The 22329-nt window shown below is 46.0% G+C and overlaps 1 protein-coding gene across 1 annotated transcript; it reads right to left on the bottom strand.

Annotated features, from left to right (window-relative positions):
• Nucleotides 1-1029: 1029 nt before the first annotated feature.
• On the bottom strand, nt 1030-21452 carry LOC116913460 (tumor necrosis factor receptor superfamily member 10B-like). Its single transcript, XM_032917662.1, has 8 exons — nt 21156-21452; nt 18517-18607; nt 15638-15751; nt 13881-13989; nt 12307-12515; nt 10724-10812; nt 3542-3617; nt 1030-1892 (listed from the first exon to the last, which is right to left on the bottom strand). Exons 1-8 carry the CDS (start codon nt 21177-21179, stop codon nt 1594-1596), a joined length of 1011 nt encoding a protein of 336 aa, XP_032773553.1. The 5' UTR covers nt 21180-21452; the 3' UTR covers nt 1030-1593.
• Between the last annotated feature and the right edge of the window lie 877 nt (nt 21453-22329).

Here is a 22329-nt window from a genome sequence, read left to right on the forward strand (position 1 = left end):
GGTGGACAATACAGAATGCCTGGGGCCAGCCACAGCTGTCCTCCTGTGTGTGCTGAGAATCTACTAGAGAAGACTCTGCCAGAAGGAGGGACTTAAGATTGCTTAGTGGTTTAGAATGCTTGCTTGCTCTTGCCGAGTACCGGGGCTCAGCTTCAAGTACCCACATGTTGGATCAGAACCATCTGCGACTCCAGTTGAAGGGAACCAGATGCCTGTCTGACCTCTAGAGGCAGCAGGCATGCATATATGCAGGCAAAACACCATACAGAGAGAGAGAGAGAGAGAGAGAGAGAGAGAGAGACAGAGACAGAGAGACAGAGAGACAGAGAGAGAGACAGAGAGAGAGAGAGAGAGAGAGAGAGAGAGAGAGAGAGAGAGAGAGAGAGAGAGAGAGAGAGAGAGAGAGAGAGATGAATCCTAGAACTTGGAAGGCAGATGCAAGCAGATCTCTTGAGTTGTAGGCTATCCTGGTCTACACAGTGAGTTCAAAGTCAGCTAAGGTTACATATTGAGACTGTCTCAAAAACAAGCAAATTTAAAAACAATAGATCCACACAGGACAAAAGTCTGTATGTGCCAGTTCTCCAGAAATCCCTACGACGGACAGTATCTAAAGGCAGTTGTTGCTGGATCTGGATCTGGTGGGGCACACCTGTGAGTCCAGCTCTAGAAAGGCTGTGGCAGTTCAATGGGGAGCTCCACTGTTTGCTTTCACATACAATGGTCAAGTGCTTACAAGGCATGTGGTCATCAAGGGTTATCCAGGTAGTACTTTTTATGCTCCCTTTGTGTCCAAACCAGCAAACTCACTTCAAGTGTGAAATATGGACACCTAGGAGTTGGAGTCAAGACAAACCCTCAGTAGGGTGCCCACTAGCACCTGGAGCAAGGGAGCGCTGTGCAGTTGTGTAGTGCTGAGCAGTAACCTAACAGCACACAACAGGCCATGCTTGGTCTCAAGGACATCAGCTTCCAGCCTTGGGCTGTTTTTTTTCCCCCTCTGTTACAGAGGGGGTATTTTGTCTCTCTGTTACAGAGGGGGTATTTTGTCTCTGGACAAGGGGTCTTGGTAGACCTGTGAAATGAATATGCCAGAATCTGGGATGGTAGCACCTTCTTTGTCCCCAGAGTCAGCTCTCAACAAACTTAGACAGCATATGATAATTTACGGATAGCCTGCACATTATACAGGAGCTCATGTAAACCAACTGGCCTTGAACTCTTGATGTTTCTGGCTTCATTTCCCCAGTGTTAGAATGATAGGCAGGTTCTATCATACCCTACCAATCGTGCCTTGTCCAGGAACAAAGGTAAACCAGGAGGCTGAAGATGTGTTAGAACACTTATGTTCAAGAGGCTCTGTGTTCAACTTTTAGGACAATACAGTTATATGATACAATAAATATAGCAAGAAAAATAAAATACATTTCAATAATACTGAAGAACCTGCAGCAGTTTCTCCTCCTCCTCTTTTACTTTTGAGACAGGGTCTCTCTACATAGACTTGGCTATCCTGAGTTCACTATGTAGACCAGGCTACCTTCAAACTAATAGAGATCCTCTTGGCTCTGTCTTCTGAGTTACCACACCTGCCTAGGCTGTAGTGTTCTGATAAACGAACTTCCCGGATTTCACAGCATAGTCTTCAATTTCCTCCAGGGCACATCTTTCTCCCACAGCTTCCAAGGCACCTAGCAGGTGGTTGATAGAGGCGCCTAGCCCAGTTTGGTTGAGCCACTTCAGCAGCATTTGGTACAAGACCTCACATGGGACTTGTGTTTCAGCCCTGACCATTTGAATTTGATTGTCTGTGAGGCCCATATGCCGCATGAGACGGTCCCAGGAGTTAAAGGGCACTTCGGCCGAACAGCGCTCGAAGATCAACTTCAGGGCTGGTGTCAGAAAACATGGGGGACAGGTAAGCTGCAAGCACTTCACACAGGGTAAAGAATCCTAAGTCAGATCACGAAGCCCAGGGTAGGACCTGACATACTCCCTTTTGGGTCCATGAACGCTGGCTGTTGAAGCCCCACACTTGAACCCAACCAAAAGTCTGGGTGCTGGAGAAATGGTTCAGCTGAATACTCTTCCAGGGGACTCGGGTTCAATTCCCAGCACCTGTGGTTCACAACCATCTGTAACTGTAGTACCAGGAAATCTGACACCATCTTCTGGCTTCCGCAAAGCACCAGGCATGCAAGTGGTGCACAGACATACACGCAGACAAAACACACATATATACAAAGTAAAATTCTAATCAAAGGTTTTAAAAATATTCCTTAAAAAAAATTCCTGCTCTGCAAGAGGGCTGTTGGCCCAGTGGGAGATGTTTCAGTGTGTGTGTGTGTGTGTGTGTGTGTGTGTGTATCCATATCCTGTCAGAGCCTCAGAGCATCAAGATTGATTGATTGTGTAAGGGAGTAGCATGTGGCATGAACAATGTTGGGGCAGAGGGGGTGAGTGTACAGTATCTTAAGAGAAGTAAGCTGTTTAGGCTGCACTTACAATGCGTGTGGTATAAAGCAAGGCTATCAGCATTTGCAGAAGGAGCAAAGCAGAGAAGTGGAGAGGGCCTTCTCATGCCAGCTGGTCCCCCACTGATTGCAACATCACTGCCACTAGATGTAGGAAAAGAAAGGACAGAGAACCTGAACCCGTAGCTAAGTCATGAAAGCTCATTTATGGGGTTATGATGACACAGATGAGACATGTATGAAGTGTGTCACCCTCCATCCTGAGAAACTGAGGGAGCTGGGATATGAGTCCCATGAGCCCCAAGAGTCGCATGGACCTTTTCTAACAGCCTTGTTTAGCCAGGAAAAGGAGGGTTAGAGGTGTAGCTCAACTGGTACCCAGCATACTCAGAATCCTGGGTTCAGTCCCAAGCATTGCAGTGCTGAGTATGGGGGTGGAAGAGAGAGCCCAGTGGTTAAAAGTACATACTGCTCTTACAGAAGACCTAAGTTCTATTCCCAGAACCTGTGGGAAACTGACTTACGAACAAGCTAAATATGAAAGGAAACAAGTGCCATTTGATTCAACTCAACACATACAAAATTTGTCAACTTGTATAGTCAATATCTGAACTGTTATTCTTAAGATGGTTTCCATTTCGTTTTGCATGACGTCTCTGAAATCAGGTTTGTGGTTTACAGTACAACTCATAGAACTAGGTCTGGCCATGTCAGGAGCGTCTAGTCTAAAGTTGGTGGGTATTAACACAGGCCAATGCACCATTCTGGAGGCTCTGGCGGGGGGGTGGGGGTGGGGAATAGACGGGAGAAATGAAGGATAATGGAAGAGTGAAAGGTTAGAAAGATTCTGTCAATAACAATGAGGCACTGAGGAGGGTCCCAGCGGAGACAGAAGAGAGGAGAGGGGGATTCCTGGTCCCCAAGTCCAGTGATAACAGTGTAGGTAGGCTTTGCACCCATCAATAGTTGTCTTGTCATTAGTTGCCCTATCTACCATGGGCATGATGACTGGAATGCTTCTCCTATTTCCTGGGCTTCTGTGCCATTGCCTCAGACAAAGCACTCACCATCAGCTGGGTTGTTTCCATTTGCCAGTACCAGCAACTTCCTTCCTGATGGCGAACTCTGAGTTCTGTCAGGTTCCTGTAAGCAAAGAGCAGAGATGCGCTGGTCAGAGTCAGGAGACCCGGGCCCAGGCCTGATTCTGATTAGGAGACTTAGTTTACAGTGCTGCCTCTCTAAGGTCTCTGTGGAGACACAGATAAACTTCCTGCCTCAGTTGCTGGAAGGCTCTTGAATGCTGGTGGCCTAGTGTAGCATAAATCTTCAACTTAAATATTCTGCGGCAAGTGTCTAAGCCTCCATCAAGAGTGGATTTTTTTCCCCTTTACTCCAGGGCTTCCCTTCTGCCCCCCACCCTCAAGCGTTCTTACAAGTCTCAGTTGAAGACTATAGAGAACAGTTATTGAAAAATCCAAGGTCAAGATTTGCTTCAAGGCTTTCATGGTGTTTTGATCAGTAACAACAACTCACACATCAACTGTCTAAATATGGGAAACACCAACAGCATCAGGGCTAGGAAGGTGTCTGGTACAACTGAATATAAAATTTGACCGATTATGGATATGTGTGTCATGTGCACATGAATGGGAGCTGTGAAGGCCAGACAAGAGTGTCAGGTGACCTGGAGCTGGAGTTACAAGCAGTTGAGAACTACCTAGTCCATGTGCTGAGAACTGAAACCTGGGTTCTCTGGAAGAGCAGCAAATATTTTTAACTGCTGAGCCACCTCTCCAGCCCCTAAATTTGACTTCTAAAAAACAACTTGGAGCCAGAGGATATTGTTAATCCCAAAGATGAGAGGAGAAAGACCACTGACCTAAATCATCATGGCCAAATTAATTAAAGCAAGCTTTTTTTTATTCAGGCACAAGCCCCCACCCCCGCAAGGTGAGGTTCAAGAGGTCAGCATTACTTGTGAGGAAAGCAAGGATTTATAGAGCTTAGTGCAGGGAGCTTCTACATGGGGGATTTGGCCAGCAAAATAGGTGGGGTTACCGGAGCAAAACATAAGCATAGAAAGTTAGTCCTACCAAACTCCTGAATCAAAGTCATGGTCGCAAGGTGGACATTCAGGTAGACATAACGACAGGAAGTCATAACAAGGTAGGCATAGGTGGTCATATAACTTTTTAAAACAAAGGTAGGATTGCAAGATGGTTACTAACTTTTTGAAACAAAGACAGGATTGCCATTCCCGGAACTGGCAGTACAGGATTGTCTGTAGTTAAAGTTACAGGCTGGGCATAGTCCAATCCTTGAGAAACAGGTTTAATCACAAATAGCAAAGAATCTAGTTTGTCTTTACTATAAGATGGCTTTTAAGCATAAGATAGAGGCAGGGTAGCTCTTCAGATACATCAAGAATGAAGGAAATGTCTATATAAAATAGTCAGTGTCATTCACGATACAACACATTAGAAACCAACAGGTCCAACCAAGACCAAACATCACTGTTCTCTAACCACTCTTTCTGGTTTGGTTTGGTTTGGTGGCGCTAGGGTTCAAACTCAGAAAGCTCTGAGTGCAAGGATTCACACTCCAAGTCACACCTCCCTCTTCTAATCACTGTTGATCTCTGTTCTGACAACTCTAGCTCTACAGTAAGATGGGGGGAAAAAAACCAACCAACCAAACAAACAAACAAAAATGAACAGGAGGTAGGATTTTTTAGCAAGGAGCAGGAAAAAAGTCATTGCTTTTGATGTGTGTACACTTAAAAAAAAAAACAGTTTAAGTAACACTAAGAGATGAGTATAACTTTGGATGAATGTTTTAAAACACGGCAGTACATTCAAAACTGAAGCTCAGAGGATTATGATGGTTAGTTTGAGACGATGTCACACAATCTAGAGTTACCTGGGAAGAATCTCCATGAGGAACTGTCTAAATTGGGTTGGTCTGTGGGCATGCCCATGAGAGATTCTCCTCCTTAGGTTAACTGAGGGCGGAAGGCCCACCCTGAATACGGACAGCACCACTTTTATAGGCTAAGCCGTGAGCTGGAGAGAGGGCTGAGCATGAAGTACTTGCCTGTTGCTCTCTCTGATGTGGCCAGTTCTCTCAGCTCCCAGCTCTGTGACTTAACCTGCCATGGCAGACTGTAACTGTGAGCTTTGAGCTAAATAAAATGAACTCTCCTCTCCTAAGTTGCTTTTCTCAGAATTTCTTATACCAGCCACAGGGAAGGAAACTGAGGCAAAGACCCAACTTATAAAGGCGGCAAACACAGGTGCCTTTTAGAAAAACACAAATCTTAACTTTTTTTTTTTCTTTTAAATCTTGTCTTAGGAGAGAAGCCTCTAGGCCCAGGAGAATGAATGGAAATATGTAGCTGCAGGAATGGGGAGAGGGGAAACCTCTAGAAAGTACCAGAGACCTAGAATGTGAGAGACTCCCAGGACTCAATGGGGATAACCTTAGCTGAAATGCCCAACAGTGGGGAGATAGAACCTGAAGAGACCACCTCTGGTAGATAGACAGGACCCCCACTGGAAGGCTGGGGTCACCAATCTACCTTCAAAATTTTTGACCCAGAATTGTTCTGGTCTAAAAGAAACGCTGGGACAAAAATGGAGCAGAGATCGAAGGAAAAGCCATCCAGTGACTGACACAACGTGGGATCCATCTCATGGATGGTCACCAAACCCTGACACTATTATTAATGCCATGCTATGCTTGCAGACAGGAGTCTAGCATGGCTGTCCTCTGAGAGGCTCTACCAGCAGCTGGCTGAGACAGACATAGATACAGCCAACCACTACACTGAGGATGGGGACCCCTATGGAAGAGTTAGGGGAAGGATTGAAGGAGCTGAAGGGAATGGCAACCCCATAGGAAGACCAACAGTGTCAACTAACCCAGACCCTCAGGTGTAGGATGTCATACAGGTGAGGGTGGGTACAGGATAGAACGAGGCCTGTCATTGGACGAGAAGGAAGGATGGACAGGAGAAAAGTTTGAGGGAGAAGGAGAAGACTGGAGCAAGAGAACATGGAGGCTGATGTTAAGATTCCACGCTGTACCTTTACAAGTTGTCATGAATGTTCCTAAGGGATGGATGTGTACAGAGCTTTGTGTGTCTAGGTGGGCAATTACATCTTATCACTTGGATCAGAGGTTATTGGGTTGTGTGTTCTTTCTTGTGGTGAATTAAGTTTAAGAGTATGTGGCGGCTGGGTCGCTAAACTGCCACGGGGTTGGAATGTGTGTTTCTGGCAAGATATCTAGCAGATGTCTTGGGGCACTGAAGTGCCGGACCTAGGGGGGTAAAAGAAAACCATTTTAATATAATTATACAACAACACTCGGGAGCTCCCAGAGACTAAGCCACCAACCAAAGAGCATGCAAGGACTGGTCTGTGGCCCCCAGCACATGTGTAGCAGGGGACTGCCTTGTCTGGCCTCCATGGGAGAGGATGCACTTAATCCTGTAGGATTTTTTTTCTTGATGGTCCCCTTTTAATATTTAAGGAAAGTTCAACAAAAATTCCAATTATTATTTTGTTCAAGGGGGAAAACTTATGAATGATTCTAAATTGTATCAGGGTAAATTGACAAGTTTGGAAAAATAAATATCTGCTCATTTTAACATACTAGAAATTTTCATGTGCAGCAGAGTATTATATATACATGTCGTTGAGTCTTTCATGTAAATGCTTAAAGAAAGACCCAAAGAACTTGAAATTACTCGTCATCCCTCAGGAGGGAAGTGAGCTACAGGACTGACTACTTCCTGAGCCCCTTTCTATACTGCGTTCTCTCACTTAAGAGCTGAGAGGCTACTAACTGTTTTTTTAGTTCTCTTTCTCTTTATAAAATAAACACTTATAGTTGAAAAAATGAAACAGAACTTGCCCAGAGAAGGAAGTCACTGTCGAGATGAACATTTGATTTGTGAGTGAGGATGGACCAGGGTTATGGGGAGCTCGCTATTTAAATGGAACTAAAAGGACCACACAGTGACCAGGAACGATATTACATTGTTCACCACCTAAAATCCATCTAGATGATACAGAAATATGTAAAAATTAAATCACTGGGGAAAAAATCTCCCCAAGAAATCAGAGGTGCATTTTATGTGGGGGAAAGGCTTTTGGGAGCCCATGAGTGATGGGAAGTAAATGTATCTGCTGACTTTAACCTTTAAAAATGAACTTCACTGGGTGCTGGAGAGAAGGTTCGGTGGTTATGAGCACTGATTGCTCTCCCAGAAGTCCTCAGTTCAATTCCCAGCAACTACATGGTGGCTCACAACCATCTGTAATGGGATCTGATGCCCTCTTCTGGTGTGTCTGAAGACAGTTATCTACAGTGGACTCACATACATAAAAAAAAAACAAAAAACAAAAAACAAAACAAAAAAAAACTTCACCACATGAAAATACTAGGTCAAATTAAAGTATGGAGATGGCTCAGTCAGGCAGCGTGAGGGTCTGAGTCCAGATGCCTATGCCTAAGCAAACATAAAGGCTGAAGTAACTCCAGTTCTAGAGGATCCGGCACTCTCTTATGCCCTCCTCAGGAACCAGAAACACCCATGGTGTTCATACATATAGGCAAAACACTCATACACATACATAAAATAAAGCCTAGGGGGAGGGAAGATGGGAGTGGCTGCCTGCACTTGTAATTTAAGCATCAAGGAATGGAGACTGGTGGATCTGAGACTTGCTGGCCAGCCACTTTAGCCAGTGAGCTATCCTGACCAATAGGGAGGTGCAGGGAGGGATCCTGCCTCAGAAAATAACAAACTGAAGAAGAGAAGTACTGAAGAAGAGAAGTGAGGTAAACATTTGACAAAGATCTCTGGCCTCCAAATGCACATACACATATGTATACACACATGAGCATATATGTGCATACATGCATACATACATGTATATACACATGAACACGTGTGTGCACATACAAGAAATTAGGAATCTGCTACCTGTGTGAGAGAAAATACTCATATAGCAGAGCATTTTTCCTTACAAAGCTCTCAAGGACAAGATAGTCATACATAGGAGACGCTTGATGCTTTCCTATAACAAAACCAACAGAAAGTGCTACAATGCCTGATCAAAACGTGTGAGCCAACACAAATGAAAAAACAGCAGTGTGTATGCGTGTGACTGTGTGCGTGAGACCCTATGTCAGTAGTTGTGTGTCTCTGACTATGTGTGTGCGTGCACTCATGACTAGGTGTGTCTCTGACTGTGTATGGGTGTATTCATGCATGCACCGAACAGCATTTCCGTAACCCTCACCCGGAAACTGTACTTCATGGAATCCTCCTTACAAATGTGATCAGAAAACAAGACAAACGGTGGAAAAGGAAAACTAGTCCGGCAGATGGCATAGGCCTGTAATGCCAGCTACTCTGGAGACTGAGGCAGAAGGGCAAAGCTTGAGGCCAGCCTGGGTAACAAAGTGAGACATTGTCTCAATAAAACATTTTTTAAGTGACTGAAGATGTAGGTCAGTAGTGGAGTGTCTGCCTAGCATGTATGAACCCCCAATATATTAAACAACAGTTAGACCCAGGAACTCAGCCCTTGCTGTGGTATCTACTTCACACCTGTGCTGCCTCAGGTTCTGAAGACACAGCACGAATAGGAAAGGGGCTCAGAAAGATTAAAACAGAGACTGAAGGAACACCCATTCAGAGCCTGCCCCACATGTGGCCCATACATATACAGCCACCCAATTAGACAAGATGGATGAAGCAAAGAAGTGCAGACCGACAGGAGCCGGATGTAGATCGCTCCTGAGAGACACAGCCAGAATACAGCAAATACAGAGGCGAATGCCAGCAGCAAACCACTGAACTGAGAATAGGACCCCCGTTGAAGGAATCAGAGAAAAGAACTGGAAGAGCTTGAAGGGGCTGAGACCCCATATGAACAACAATGCCAAGCAACCAGAGCTTCCAGGGACTAAGCCACTACCTAAAGACTATACATGGACTGACCCTGGACTCTGAACTCATAGGTAGCAATGAATATCCTAGTAAGAGCACCAGTGGAAGGGGAAGCCCTGGGTCCTGCTAAGACTGAACCCCCAGTGAACGTGATTGTTGGGGGGAGGGCGGCAATGGGGGGAGGGTTGGGAGGGGAACACCCATAAGGAAGGGGAGGGGGGGGGGGGATGTTTGCCCGGAAACTGGGAAAGGGAATAACACTCGAAATGTATATAAGAAATACTCAAGTTAATAAAGAAAAAAAAAAAAAAGAAATACCCAAAAAAAAAAAAAACAAAAAAAAAAAAAAAAACAAAACAAAATAAAAAAAAAAAAAAAAAAAAATTAAAAAAAAAAAAAAAAAAAAAAAAGGAAAGGGGCTCAGCATGTTCCAGAGTGGCTTGTTCACCATACTAGGTCATACCCGGCCTGTCCAGTGTCCCCTTGTCTCTACTTCCCCTGCACTAGGAGATCTGATGACAACTGCAACTTTGTCTACAAACCAGCACTTTCTCCAGTGATACCTGTCACCAGCTCTTGTCTGTCCATTTTGTGCTCAAAAAAGAGTAGATGGCCATTCTCCGCTGTATGGGGGCTCAGTGTGATCACTGCCCTGAACTTCAGATCCTTCCAAGGGACACAAGTATGTGGAAATGACTTTGGAAGGCCACTAAGGAGACGATACCCCCAGACTCCCGGGAGGGTTCCACCTCTCTGAGTGCGGCCAGCCTAGACTCACATATCCATGATCTGTTTCCAGCACTATGTGCTCCTGGTACTGTGCTAAGGGGAGGTCTCTCCTCCTACCTGACTCCAACCACAGGAGAAGGGCAGAAAAGGCACAGTTGCAACGTGGTCTGAGGCCTTGTGGAAGCTCAAAATGGTCATTTGCTTGATAGTGGACCCAGACCCAGGTGCACATGATGTACCCTCCTTCCTGGGCTGTACAGCCCCTCAAACACCCTGCTTCTCGGGGCTGAAGAGATTGCTCAGTGGTTGAGAGTGCTGGCTGTTCTTCCAGAAAGCCCGGGTTTGATTCCCAGAACCAACATGGCAGTTCATAACTGCCTGTAACTCCAGTTCCAGGGGATCCGATGGGATAGTCTGCTAGCCTTCATGGTCACCAGACACGCATGTGATGCACAGACATACATGTAGGCAAAATACATACATAAAAATTTAAAGTTAAAATAAAATAAAAAAGCCCAGCAGAGCTACAGCTGAGGCTTTCGCTTGCATGACTGACCGTGTTGTGGTGAGAGCCATTTGTCTTGCTCGATGTCTGTGCGTCCAAGAGAGATAAACCCACTGTGTTTTCATGGTCCTGTTCACAGCCTAGAAGAGGAGGTTCCCACAGCAAGTGGGCAGGAGACTCATCAGCCCTTCTTTATCTGAGCAGAGGGGTCAGATTCTAACAGCAGAGGGGTTAGTTTCTAACACTAACAAAGTAAGGAGGGGCCATTCTTGCTTGGGTCTACCCTGAGGCTGAGAAGGCAGAGGGGGAAAAACAGAATAAACATAAACACACATAGAATTTTTGTCTGGTTCTGCTGAAATCAGAGCTGGTCCTGGTCCTCTCTGGTCTTGACCTCTATCCTCAGTTGAAGAGTTAATGCCTCTCTGTCCTGACCATACCCCACCCTCTAAGACTTGGTTAAGTGTTGTAGGATATTTGATCATACTGTGAACCCCAAGAGTGTGTATTTACTGAAAACACCCGTTTTTAATTGTGGTGTGGCTCAGCCCTTAGCACACACCTTTAATCCCAAACAATGAAGGTAAAGCTAGTTTGTAGAAGGAAGCACCCATGTTTGAAAGTGATGTTTAATTGAGGGACAGACAGAGTGATAAATCAGAGAAAGATTTGATAGAACAGGATATGCCTAACTCTCACAAAAAGAGAAAGGAAAGGGAAGCTACTTAAGAAAAGGAATAAAGAGGGCTGGAGAGATGGCTCAGTGATTAAGAGCACTGACTGCTCTTCCAGAGGTCCTGAGTTCAATTCCCAGCAACCACATGGTGGCTCACAACCATCTGTAATGAGTTCCGATGCCCTCTTCTGGTGTGTGTGAAGACAGCGACAGTGTACTTATATATAATAAATAAATCTTAAAAAAAAATAGAGAGAGAGAGAGAGAGAGAGAGAGAGAGAGAGAGAGAGAGAGAGAATAAAGAGAGGAAGGAGGCAGTTTTACCAGGATGGTTGTACAGAGGCAGATTATAGAGAGAGAACAAGCCACACACAGGTAAAGGCAGAATGAGCCAGAGAATGAGAGGAGGCCAGAAGATTAGAACACATGGCTAGAGCTAGTTTGATGTCAAGCAGAGCAATTCATGAGAGGCAGAAAAAGAAGCCAGATTGAATTAGTCAGTCTGGAGAGGAGTTTGAGCCAGATCAGCGGAGTTGAACCAGCCAGCCAGAGTTCAGGAAGAACTAGAAAGGGTAAACTAGAAAGGGTAAGCTTGTTCAGCAGCAAGTCTCAGGGGCTGCAAACATTCTAGGCCTGGATTAGGTTGTTAGCAGCTTCCAGGACTAGGCCTGGGTTAGCAGACAGAGGCACTAAGCCTCTAAGAGGACAATTACCACAGGTGAATAAAAGATGCTTTACAGTTAAGAGACAGAGAACAGTGAGTGAGAGGCACTGGTCAGAGTCTGGACTTTTGATGTTTGGGGAAGTGGGAGATGGTATATGAATCACAGGAAGAAGACAGAGCTAGGCTTCAGGGATACAGGGGCTTGGGAGACAAGGAGGACAATCCTGAAGGAGAAGGGCAGGTCAAGGAGAGTGAGATTCAGTGTCCAGGGACCCACCCACAGCCACCACTCACCTGGATAGACTCTTCTCATAAAGAGACACACTGTTTCCCATGCTTTAGTCTTCCAGATGACAGCTACAAACAGCACCACTGATATGACCGAGGCCGAGAGCCCTATTATGAGGCCTATGTTATGCTGAGATATTTGAGTGTTTTTGGGGACACACTTCCGGTTTGCCTTTGGGGTGCAGGGGATCACTTCATCTTCCCCATCAGTGCAGCTGGGTACACACAAGAAACAAATGATAAGATTTTGTGAGAAGGCTGCTGACCAGATGTGCTAAAAAGGTAGTCGCCCACTGTACCCAGAATCCCTGAAATGGTATTAAAGGAAAGGCAGGCTCCATGTGTCTACATTCTACATTTGTCCCTACATCCCTACATGCAGACCTTGGGGAACCCCCTTAGGTACGGTGGTAGCCCTTCTGCCTTTTGGACAGGGTGTATGTTGAGCTGTCCTGGCCACAGGAAGACCCTAAGTTAGGAAAGGGAAGGTAAGAAGCCTATGTGGTCACTACTGAGCCAGGTCTCTTTGTCGGCCTTTCCCCTCTGAAGTACAGACATGTGGCACATGTGTACAGCCTCCTGAAGCAAGGCTGGCTGAGTTTGCTCAGGTGCCTCTGAGAGCTCCAATGAACACACATGTACCCCACATCACATACACACACCACACGCACATACCACACACTATGCCACACACACCATACACATACACACCCCACACATACACACCCCATACATACCACACACATATACCACACACCACACCACACACACCCCACACCCTCCCCTACATACACACTCCATACACCCCACACATACCACACCACACACGCCATACATACCACATACATACCACATACACAATATGTATATACACAGCACACACACCACCCACATCACACACACACCCACCCACACACACACACACACACACACCCCCACACACACACACCCACACACACACACACCCACCCCCACACACACACCCACCCCCCACACACACACCACACACACACAACCCTACAAAAACCCACACACACACACACAGCATACACACACACAGCATACATACACACACACACACAGAGCATACACACCACACACACAGCATACACACACAGCATACACACACACAGCATACATACACACACACAGAGAGCATACACACCACACACACAGCATACACACACACATACAGCATACACACACACCACACACACAGAGCATACACACACCACACACACACACACACACACACACACACATCTTTGTGGGCTGCAGTACTTTTGTCTTTCTAGGTCTCTGGCTGCACAAGAATCGTGAAAGAGCATAAATGAACACAAGCCAGGCTATGGCCTCCTCATTCTCATGCTCTGTCTACAGATAGTAGACAAATTATCTGGCCAAGGGAAAAGAATGGGTGGGAAAGAACAGGAATGGCTGCTGACTGAATGGGGACAGGGATATGGAGAGACTTGCAGTTGGACATGGAGAGATGACAGCAGGCTCAGATACCCCAAGGGTTTAGGGATTTCCTATGGTGTGGGAACTCCACAAGGTGGGAGGGAGGGCCCGTATCATACTTAGAGCATGTCTGGCAGATCTCAGTCGAGTCTTTATCTTCAAAGCTGCCTGGTTTGCACTCACACTCTGTGTTTCTAGCTTTGACGCATGGGCTTTTTATGACTTTATCTGTAAGGGTTGGAGGGAAGAAGTTTCCTGGTTACCATGGTAACAGTTCCTCATGACACACTTCCAATTTGGCTCAACTGAACTTAGGAAGTAATACTGAGGACCAGTTTCTCTAGCACCACGCCCCGGGCATGTAGATGATGGCTCCCAAGAGCAGCTATAAGTACTCAGGGCCATAATACAAAAGGAGCACAATTCATGACCACATACATGAGGTTTGGAAGGAAAAGTCTTTTAAAGATCCCCAGGACAGGTGCAAGGGATGCGCCTCTGTACCCCTCTGATGAGCTTCAAGCTCCTGGAAACAGGAGGAGCCTTAAGAAGCAGAGACTGAGTGCTCACATCCACCATGACCCTAGTGACTGCAACAAGAGAGTCCAGCTCAGAACCATCTGGGAACCCAGCCCTAACCCACTCAACCACTACCCTTTTTGTTACTGATTATGGTGGTCGATCTCAATTGTTAACTTGAGAAGATCTAGAATCATCTGAGAGACGGGTGTCTGGGTATGTCTGTGGGGGTTATTTTGATTAAGCTAATAGGGTGAGAAGACTCAGACTGTCTGGGTGGCACCATTCCTTGGACTAGGTCTCTGAACTGTATGAAGAGGGGAAACTGAGTTCACATGCCTATCACTCGCTGAGGGTGAGTTGAGAACTGCCTCTGGCTCCTGCCACCTGACTCCCTGCAACAGTGGATGGTATGCTAGACCTGTGAGCCAGCTCAACCCTTTCTTCTGTAACTGCTTTCGTCAGAGTCTTTCCTGACTAGAAATGAAAACAATAACCCATGACCCAAGCACTTCAGCAGGCACACGGCAAGAAAGATGAATGTGTGTTGAACTTTATGTTCTAGAAGGATTGGCCACACAGGACTCACAGACTTGAAGGCTCCAGTACTAAGAACTTGATGGCTCCTGAGAGTAAGAATAGAACATACCATGTCACCTACAACTAGAGAGTGGCCACACACAGAGGGGAGACTCATAGTGGCTCTTTTCCTCCCCGTGACCCACACTTCTGACTTCCACACCTGGAAATGGCAAAGCAGGCCACTACCCCTGGTGACTCAAGGTTTGCTGAGGGGCATCAAATCCATTGCAGAACTAAGCAGACTCAAGCTGGATCCAGAATGGAATTATCTCCCATTCCAAATGTGCAGGCCTCTTTACTCCTCAATTGTGCAATTCTGCCTGGAGACACCTCTATTCCACTTAGAACCCTGCACCTATCCTTCAAGGCCCAGCTCTAATGATTTGTGCTCTTTGGAGCCCCACTACTCCTTGGGACAAGACCTTGCACAGCGGACACTAGGGTACTTCCTGTTCACCACGTGTGACAAGCCTATAAACTGATTCATGGTGAGAGCAGTGGCAACTGTCCCACAATGCATCTGAGGGTACCAGGAGGGGCCCTCCACAGGGCACACTATCTCATTCTTAATAGATGGTCTCAATGATTCCTAAAACACAGCACAAATGAACTCTTCGCAACTTCTGTTTTTGTCCCATTAATGAAAGAAAGACAAGCAGAGAACAGGGAAGAATGAAGGCCAAGATGGGCCGGAACTGAGGTTTCCGAGTCCATGGCAGGTAGGAATCCACTTCCCCAGATCCTGCCTGTGGGGAAGAGCCCCTTTGTTCTGTACCTTCCTTACAGACCCTGCAGGAAAGGCAGGAAGGCAGGACGTTGGGACCGCTGGTGTAGTTTTCACCATCTATGCAAGCTTTGCACGAGCCATCCTCCTCGGACAGGTACTGGCCTGAGAATGGAAGGGAAACCGGTCAAGGGAACGTCAGCATTCCTGGAGCTGTGAAGACTTGTGTCCTCCTTAGACCTACGTGGGAAATGGGGATCATAACTGAGGGGCTGCCTGCCTCAGATTGGCTGTGGGCATGTCTAGGGAGCACTTTCTTTCCTTCCTCTCTGGTTGTTTGCTTGTTTTTTGTTCTTTGTTTGTTTTTTGAACAGGGTCTCACCACATAGCTCTGGCTAGCCTAGAACTTATCATGTAGGCCAGTAGGCAGAAACAATTCAAGGCAAGACTGGTCTACACAAACACACTGCAGGTCAGCCAGGGCTAAATATAAGACTCCCATTACCCAATAAAAAGAAAGAGCATTATGAATGAATATTATAAGCTTTGATACACCAACAAAGTAGGTAACTTGTAAAAGAGACAAGTATCTCTCTATAGGTAGACTATAGAAACCACTTCAAGATGAAGCAATGTGGTACCCATTCTATTTCCCGAGGCATCACTGCCAAGTGCTCCTGGGACCTCAGGCCTACATCCTTGTCAGGCCTCCACTGACTGGGTAGGAGATAGTGTTCCTCGTGACAGAGTCTATACAGCAAAGGACTAGACAGTATTCCTGTCTGTCCTCTGTGCATGCCTGCACCACTCAGCAAAATTGGACTGCCCTCAAGACAGGTGGCTCCAGCAGAGTCACCTGCCACCTGTTCCATTTATTCCTGGAAAGAGGCTGAAGCCATGGCCAAAAGAAAGGCGGGGGGATAGCTTCTTCAGGAGGCCAAGGAGCAGCACATCTCTGCAGTGGTGTCTACAGACACAGAGTGGCCAGAGACTGCAGGACTGTAATGGGCCTTCAAGAAGAACCGGGGACATGTCAAAGAGACACTTGTGACCTCTCCCTTTGACTGTAAGACTACTGGATACCAACAAAGAGTAAGTCTTGTACTGGGGAAAGAAAACAGATGAAGCCTATGGCTAGGCAGGATACAGAAACTTATAAGGAACAAGATTTGCTAGCTGTCAGACCACCCTGCAGGACAGAATGGAGACAAAATAATGGTGGGTCAATAACTCTGGGGGCTGGAGAGATGGCTTAGAAGTTAGGAGCACTGATCATTCTTCTAGAAGACATGGGTTCAATTCCCAGAACCCACATGGCATCTCCCAACTGTCTGTAACTCCAGTTCTGAGGGACCTGTTCTGACACCCTCATACAGACACACATGTAGGCAAAACACCAATGTACAGAAGATAAAAATAAGTCGCTAAAAAATCATGAAAACAACAACAAAACAATTCATAACTGTAGCCCTACCTAAATGTCATGTCAAAGATGGATGTGGGGGCCACTAGATCCCTGTCTGTTTCCAATATGGCCATGATGGGCAAATCTCCTTGTGAATTTCAGAATCAATCAATGAGTTTTTCCCATAATTTTTTATTGATTATTTGTGAATTTCACATCATGCACCCCATCCCCAGTCCTTCAATATCCACTGTCCACTCTTGTAACTTCTCCCCAAAAGAAAATAAAAAATTAATTTTAAAAAGAAGGTCTTGCCGTAGAAGCTGTGATGTGTAGCACAGTACCCTTCTGTTCATACATCTTTACTGGCAAATGTTCATGCAATGTGTCATTGGTCTGGTTCTCCTACACTATCAATACTAATCCTCATTCAGACTCCTCTCAGATGTCCTCTTGTTGCCCTGAGTCATGAAGATCCCACAGCTTTGGTTCTGCAGGACCCAATCCCCTTCATGGGCTCCAGCAGCTCACAGGCCGGGTAGATGTTGAGGTGGGCCAGCTCAGAGCCATGGATCTGGGACTGTGTGGTAGCTGCGTTGGTCAGTCTGTCAGCTCTCCCACACCCTTGCCACCTGGGCCAGCTCTCCAGCATTGGCTGGGTGAGGGGTGGGGACAGCTCTCCCATCAATGACTTTTTTGATTGGCTTAATTATTGAGGATGATGGTAGAGCCTGGCTTGTTAGGATTGCCCGAACACAGACACTGACCTCGATAATTCTGGTAAGAGGATCAGGCTGAGAGCTACCAAAGGTGTTGCAGAGAGTTAGGATGGCTGAAAAGAATGCCAACACAGCTGGTTTCCATGGTTTAGTGATTGTAGGGCACCCAGAATTCACACAATGCAAATAGTGAACAGTAACTGGTTAGCAGAGCTGGGGCCTACTCAATGGTAATGTGCTTGCATGAGTGAGGCTCTAGGTTGGATCCAGCAATCAATCAATCGATCAACTGATAGATAGATAGATAGATAGATAGATAGATAAATAAATAAATAGAAGGAACTGGATAGCTATGTGTATAATAAGAGGCTGGAGAGATGGTTCAGTGGTTAAGAGCACTGTCTGCTCTTCCAGAGGTCATGAGTTCAATTCCCAGCAACAACATGGTGGCTCACAACCATCTGTGATGGGATCTGATGCCCTCTTCTGGTGTGTCCAAAGACAGCGACAGTGTACTCACATACATACATACATACATACATACATACATACATACATACATACACATAAAAATAAGCTGGACCCTTATCAGATACTGTACACAAAAATTAATTCTAAATACCTTAATGGAAACACACCAAAATAGGAAACCATGCAGGCAAAATACTGTGAAGATAAACCTTCATGACCTTGGATTTAGAAAATGATGAGTAAGTATCTAGGTCAGAAAAGAAACGGGAACTGCAAGACCGTGGAGCCTGAGAGTGGGAATCAGAGACAAAAATTGCCATCACTCTAGAATGTACCTGCTGGACATTCCAGTGGGCTCTGCTTCAACCTCTGTAGGTCAGCTGGGCGATCCTGGGCTAGCTTAGCAGTCATTGGAACAAAGAAACTCTGTGGAAACAAAGCAGGAACTGCCTTCAGTGGCTTTCGGGTCTCACCATCACAAGGTCCTCACCCTTCCCTCCAGCTTCTAAGAAGCCATGACCCTAAACCCTTCCCCACTTCTAACTGTACAGTACTAGTTTCTGTTCATGCTTCTGTTTGCTTCTTACAGCTGCTCACATCACAGAAGCTTGAACTATTCCTATCTTTTATTCTTTCCTGCTTAAAAAAAAGTTTGTATGTACCTACATAGTCTACACAGTGTAAATTAGAGGAAAGTCTTGAAAAGTATATTGTCCCAACTAGAAACAGCATGCATCCTCTGGTTCACTGTCTTGTTTCCTGTGTGACTAGTTAATCATGTGTGTGACTATTTCTGCTCCCTATCCCCAGTTTTTTTAAATGCAGTCAAGACTTTAGAAGATAATACACATCTTCAGTGTATAATCACTCAGTAGATAATACACTTGCCACACAGTTGCAAGGACTTGAGTTCAGATTCCCAAGACTCAATACAAAGCCAGACATAAGGTGCACATGTGAAATTCCAGGACTCCTATGGCTGAATGGGAGGTGGAGATGAAGAACTCCTAGAAGCTCATAGGACAGGCAGCAGCATACTCAGTGATGAACAAGAGAGATTCTGTTTCAAATGAGGTAGAAGGTGAGAACTGACACCTGAAGTTGGCCTCTGATCTCCAGATACATTCCGTGGTCAACTAGACTACATCTGGAATGAACTGCAATCCAGAAATGGAGGGCACACCTATGACCAGGGCCTTGAGGCTGGAAGACTTGCCTTTGATCTGACTCTTGAGGTGAGATAACACATGCTTTGGATGGATATCCTGTGCTGCTGTATATAGAAGTATGTGGGAGTGACACTATTAGGAGATGTGCCCTTATTGGAGAAGGTGTGACCTTGTTGGAGGAAGTGTGTCACTGTGGAGTCAGGCTTTGAGATCTCCTATGCTCAAGCTATACCCAGTGTGGCCCACCGACTCCTTGCTGCCTGCAGATCAAGATGTTGAAGTCTTGGATCCTCCGGCACCATTTCTACCTTTATGCTGCCCTGCTGCCTATTATAATGATAATGGATTAAACCTGTAAATTGTAAGCCAGCCCCCATTAAATGTTTTCTTTATAAGAGTTGCCCATGGCCATGGTGTTTCTTCACAGCAATGAAACTCAAGATAAGTGTGCACAAAGATTTTTTTTTTACATGCATTCAGGTATACAGTGGGTAAAATGAGCACCTTAATTATTTTAAACAAAATGGCCAGCACTGCTGTGTTCACACTGTCCTGTAACCAACCGAAGTTCAGAACTCTTTTCATCTTAAAACTCTAAGTTCATACACCCATTAAAGTAACATACCGAGTCTCCATGTTAGCAACTAGTAGTCTGCTTATTTCCTTTCTTTGTTCCGTCTCTTTCCTTTTTCGTTTTGGTTCATACGCAGGGCTTCCTGCCACTAACTGAACATGTCTGACTTTAGTTTCTTCTTTCATTCTATTTACTTTTTTCCCCCAGACATTGGCATGTTCCACCTCGACAGTGAAGTGTTAAATAAAACAGAAGGTGGAGAACTGTATCCAGCCTGGTGGAAATGAATCTATAATACTATGCACATAATGTAATATAAGAATATCTATAATAAGTGTATCTCTAAAGAGACACTTGTGTGCCTCTCTATTAGACATTAGAAACAATAGACTCCAAGAAACTGGAATTCTCCTTAATAATCTCATGCTGGCAGAAGGGGGAAAGGTCAGATTCTAGGCCTCTTCAGGGCCCCTTTTACTCTTTTTAAGCCCATTAAGTTGCAGAGTCCAAGAAACCGCAAAAAAGAAGTCAGTGATGTGACACTGGTGTCCCCCTTCTCCCTCCCTCCCTCTCTCCCTCCCCTACCTTCCCTCCCTTCCCTCCTTCCCACCAGTCTAGCGCGTTCCGGGAGCGGTCTTTCCTTGGCCGGCTTTCCACTCGGGGCACCGCGCTCACGTGCGCCATACTCTCCCTGTCGCGCCATACTCTCCCTCTCTCGCCCTGCTTCTAATTTCTCTGACCTGAGGGTCCTTCAGGGTAACCGGATCCGGATCCTTTCCCTGCCCACTGTCCCTTCTTCCTTCCCCTGCTCCACTTTGCCCCAGGTTTGGTACCCTAGCGCGCTTTGCTGGACCAGCTGCTCCCGGGGCCCCGCACCCAGCGTCGAAACTTCCCTCCCTCCATCTTTGGGTCCACTCACCTACAGTCCGGTCCTTTTGCTATCAAAGCGGCGCCTCGTCATATCCTCCCAGTCTTGAGTGTTCCACCCACCTCCCATCCCATCCGGACTCACCTCACCTTCGAGTCCTCGCCATCCTCACCCCGTTTTCGAATCTTCTACGCCTCCGCTACCCCGTCGAGTCGTACCTGGCCCACAGCGAAGTTTGTCCTCACCGCCAGACCCCACCCCACCCCAGACACGTGCGCGCTCGGCTAGCAGGGCACTTTAGCGCGGTCTCTCCTTGGTGGGCTCTCCACTTGGGGCACCGTGCTCATGTCGCGCCATACTCACCAGTAGCAGAAAAGCTTGTAACATCTTGGGGACCCTAGTCCGAGGTCTGCTGTCCGGGAATGGCCGCCGGCCTGGGGCGTGCGCCGGCCTGGGGCGTGATCTATCCAGACCGCTGTGGCTGTTCGCCGGCTGCGTCCTGGAGGCTTATGAAGTTAGTTCATCCGACACACCACGGCTTCACCTCTGAAAATCCACGAAGGATGAGCTGTTTCCTCCCAGGAAAAAAAAAAAAGTTCCTTGGACTTTCTCACGGAAAAAGTTCTCTGAATGACCGCCGCGATCGATCGAACTGTTCCTCCTCTTCTGCCTTGGGCAGGATATTCGCATTGGCACTCCCCATTCCAGGAGGAGCTTAATCAGGTCCAACCCCTCTCCTACTTTGAAACCTTGGGAGCCATCGCAGGACAGACTCTGAACAACTCTTTTTTTTTTTTTTTTTTTTTTAAAGAATCACAATACTTTTATAACAGTTTTCAAGTCGTGGATGGATATGTCCATGCTTATAAAAACAAAAAACAAAAAACAAAAAAAACAAAAAAAAAAAAACCTCATAACGCTCAAAAGTCTGCCGGCCTCTTCATACTTCGACTAATATGATATTCACCCTAGTAACAGAAGATAAATTTGTGCAACCTTTGAGTTTCAGCTTGTGTCCCTGGAGGAGCTGACTTGAAAGTGGCTGCTGTGGTGAGTAGTCCTCCTCCTTCTTCTTGAATTTGTTTTTGTTACGGTTTTATGCTACCAGGCCTTATCTGAGAACCCAGAAAGGGAAATGATAGAATAGATGGCCTCATCCTAGTGACAGAAGATAAATAAATCTGTGTATAATGTTTAGAACACTGAACACATTTAGCCGTGGTGGTAAAGCACTTTAATCCCAGCACAAGCAGAGGCAGGGGGAATCTCTGAATTGGGGGCTAGCCTGATCTACAGAGTGAATTGTAGGACAGCCAGGGCTACAAGGAGAAACAATGTCTCACCCCCACCCCGCCCCAATACACACACACACACACACACACACACACACACACACACACACACACACACACAAGCAAACCAACCAAAACAAACCAAACAAAAAGAATAGATGCCCACATCAGTGTATTAAACTTGATTGTACACTAAAACTTTATTTGTGCATTTTGATAATTTCATAATCTCTCTCTCTCTCTCT

This window comes from Rattus rattus, chromosome 12 (assembly GCF_011064425.1).
Source record: "Rattus rattus isolate New Zealand chromosome 12, Rrattus_CSIRO_v1, whole genome shotgun sequence".
Taxonomy (NCBI): Eukaryota; Metazoa; Chordata; class Mammalia; order Rodentia; family Muridae; genus Rattus; species Rattus rattus.

What these genes read in the sequence shown, in the direction of transcription:
- LOC116913460 (XM_032917662.1), bottom strand. Translation starts at nt 21,179, where the DNA reads ATGTTACAAGCTTTTCTGCTACTG. An exon ending in ATCTGCCAGACATGCTCTAA is followed by an intron (nt 12,516 to 13,880) that starts GTATGATACGGG and finishes GTGTGTACCCAG; the next exon opens with CTGCACTGATGGGGAAGATG. An exon ending in ATGGCTCTCACCACAACACG is followed by an intron (nt 3,618 to 10,723) that starts GTCAGTCATGCA and finishes CTTTGCTTACAG; the next exon opens with GAACCTGACAGAACTCAGAG.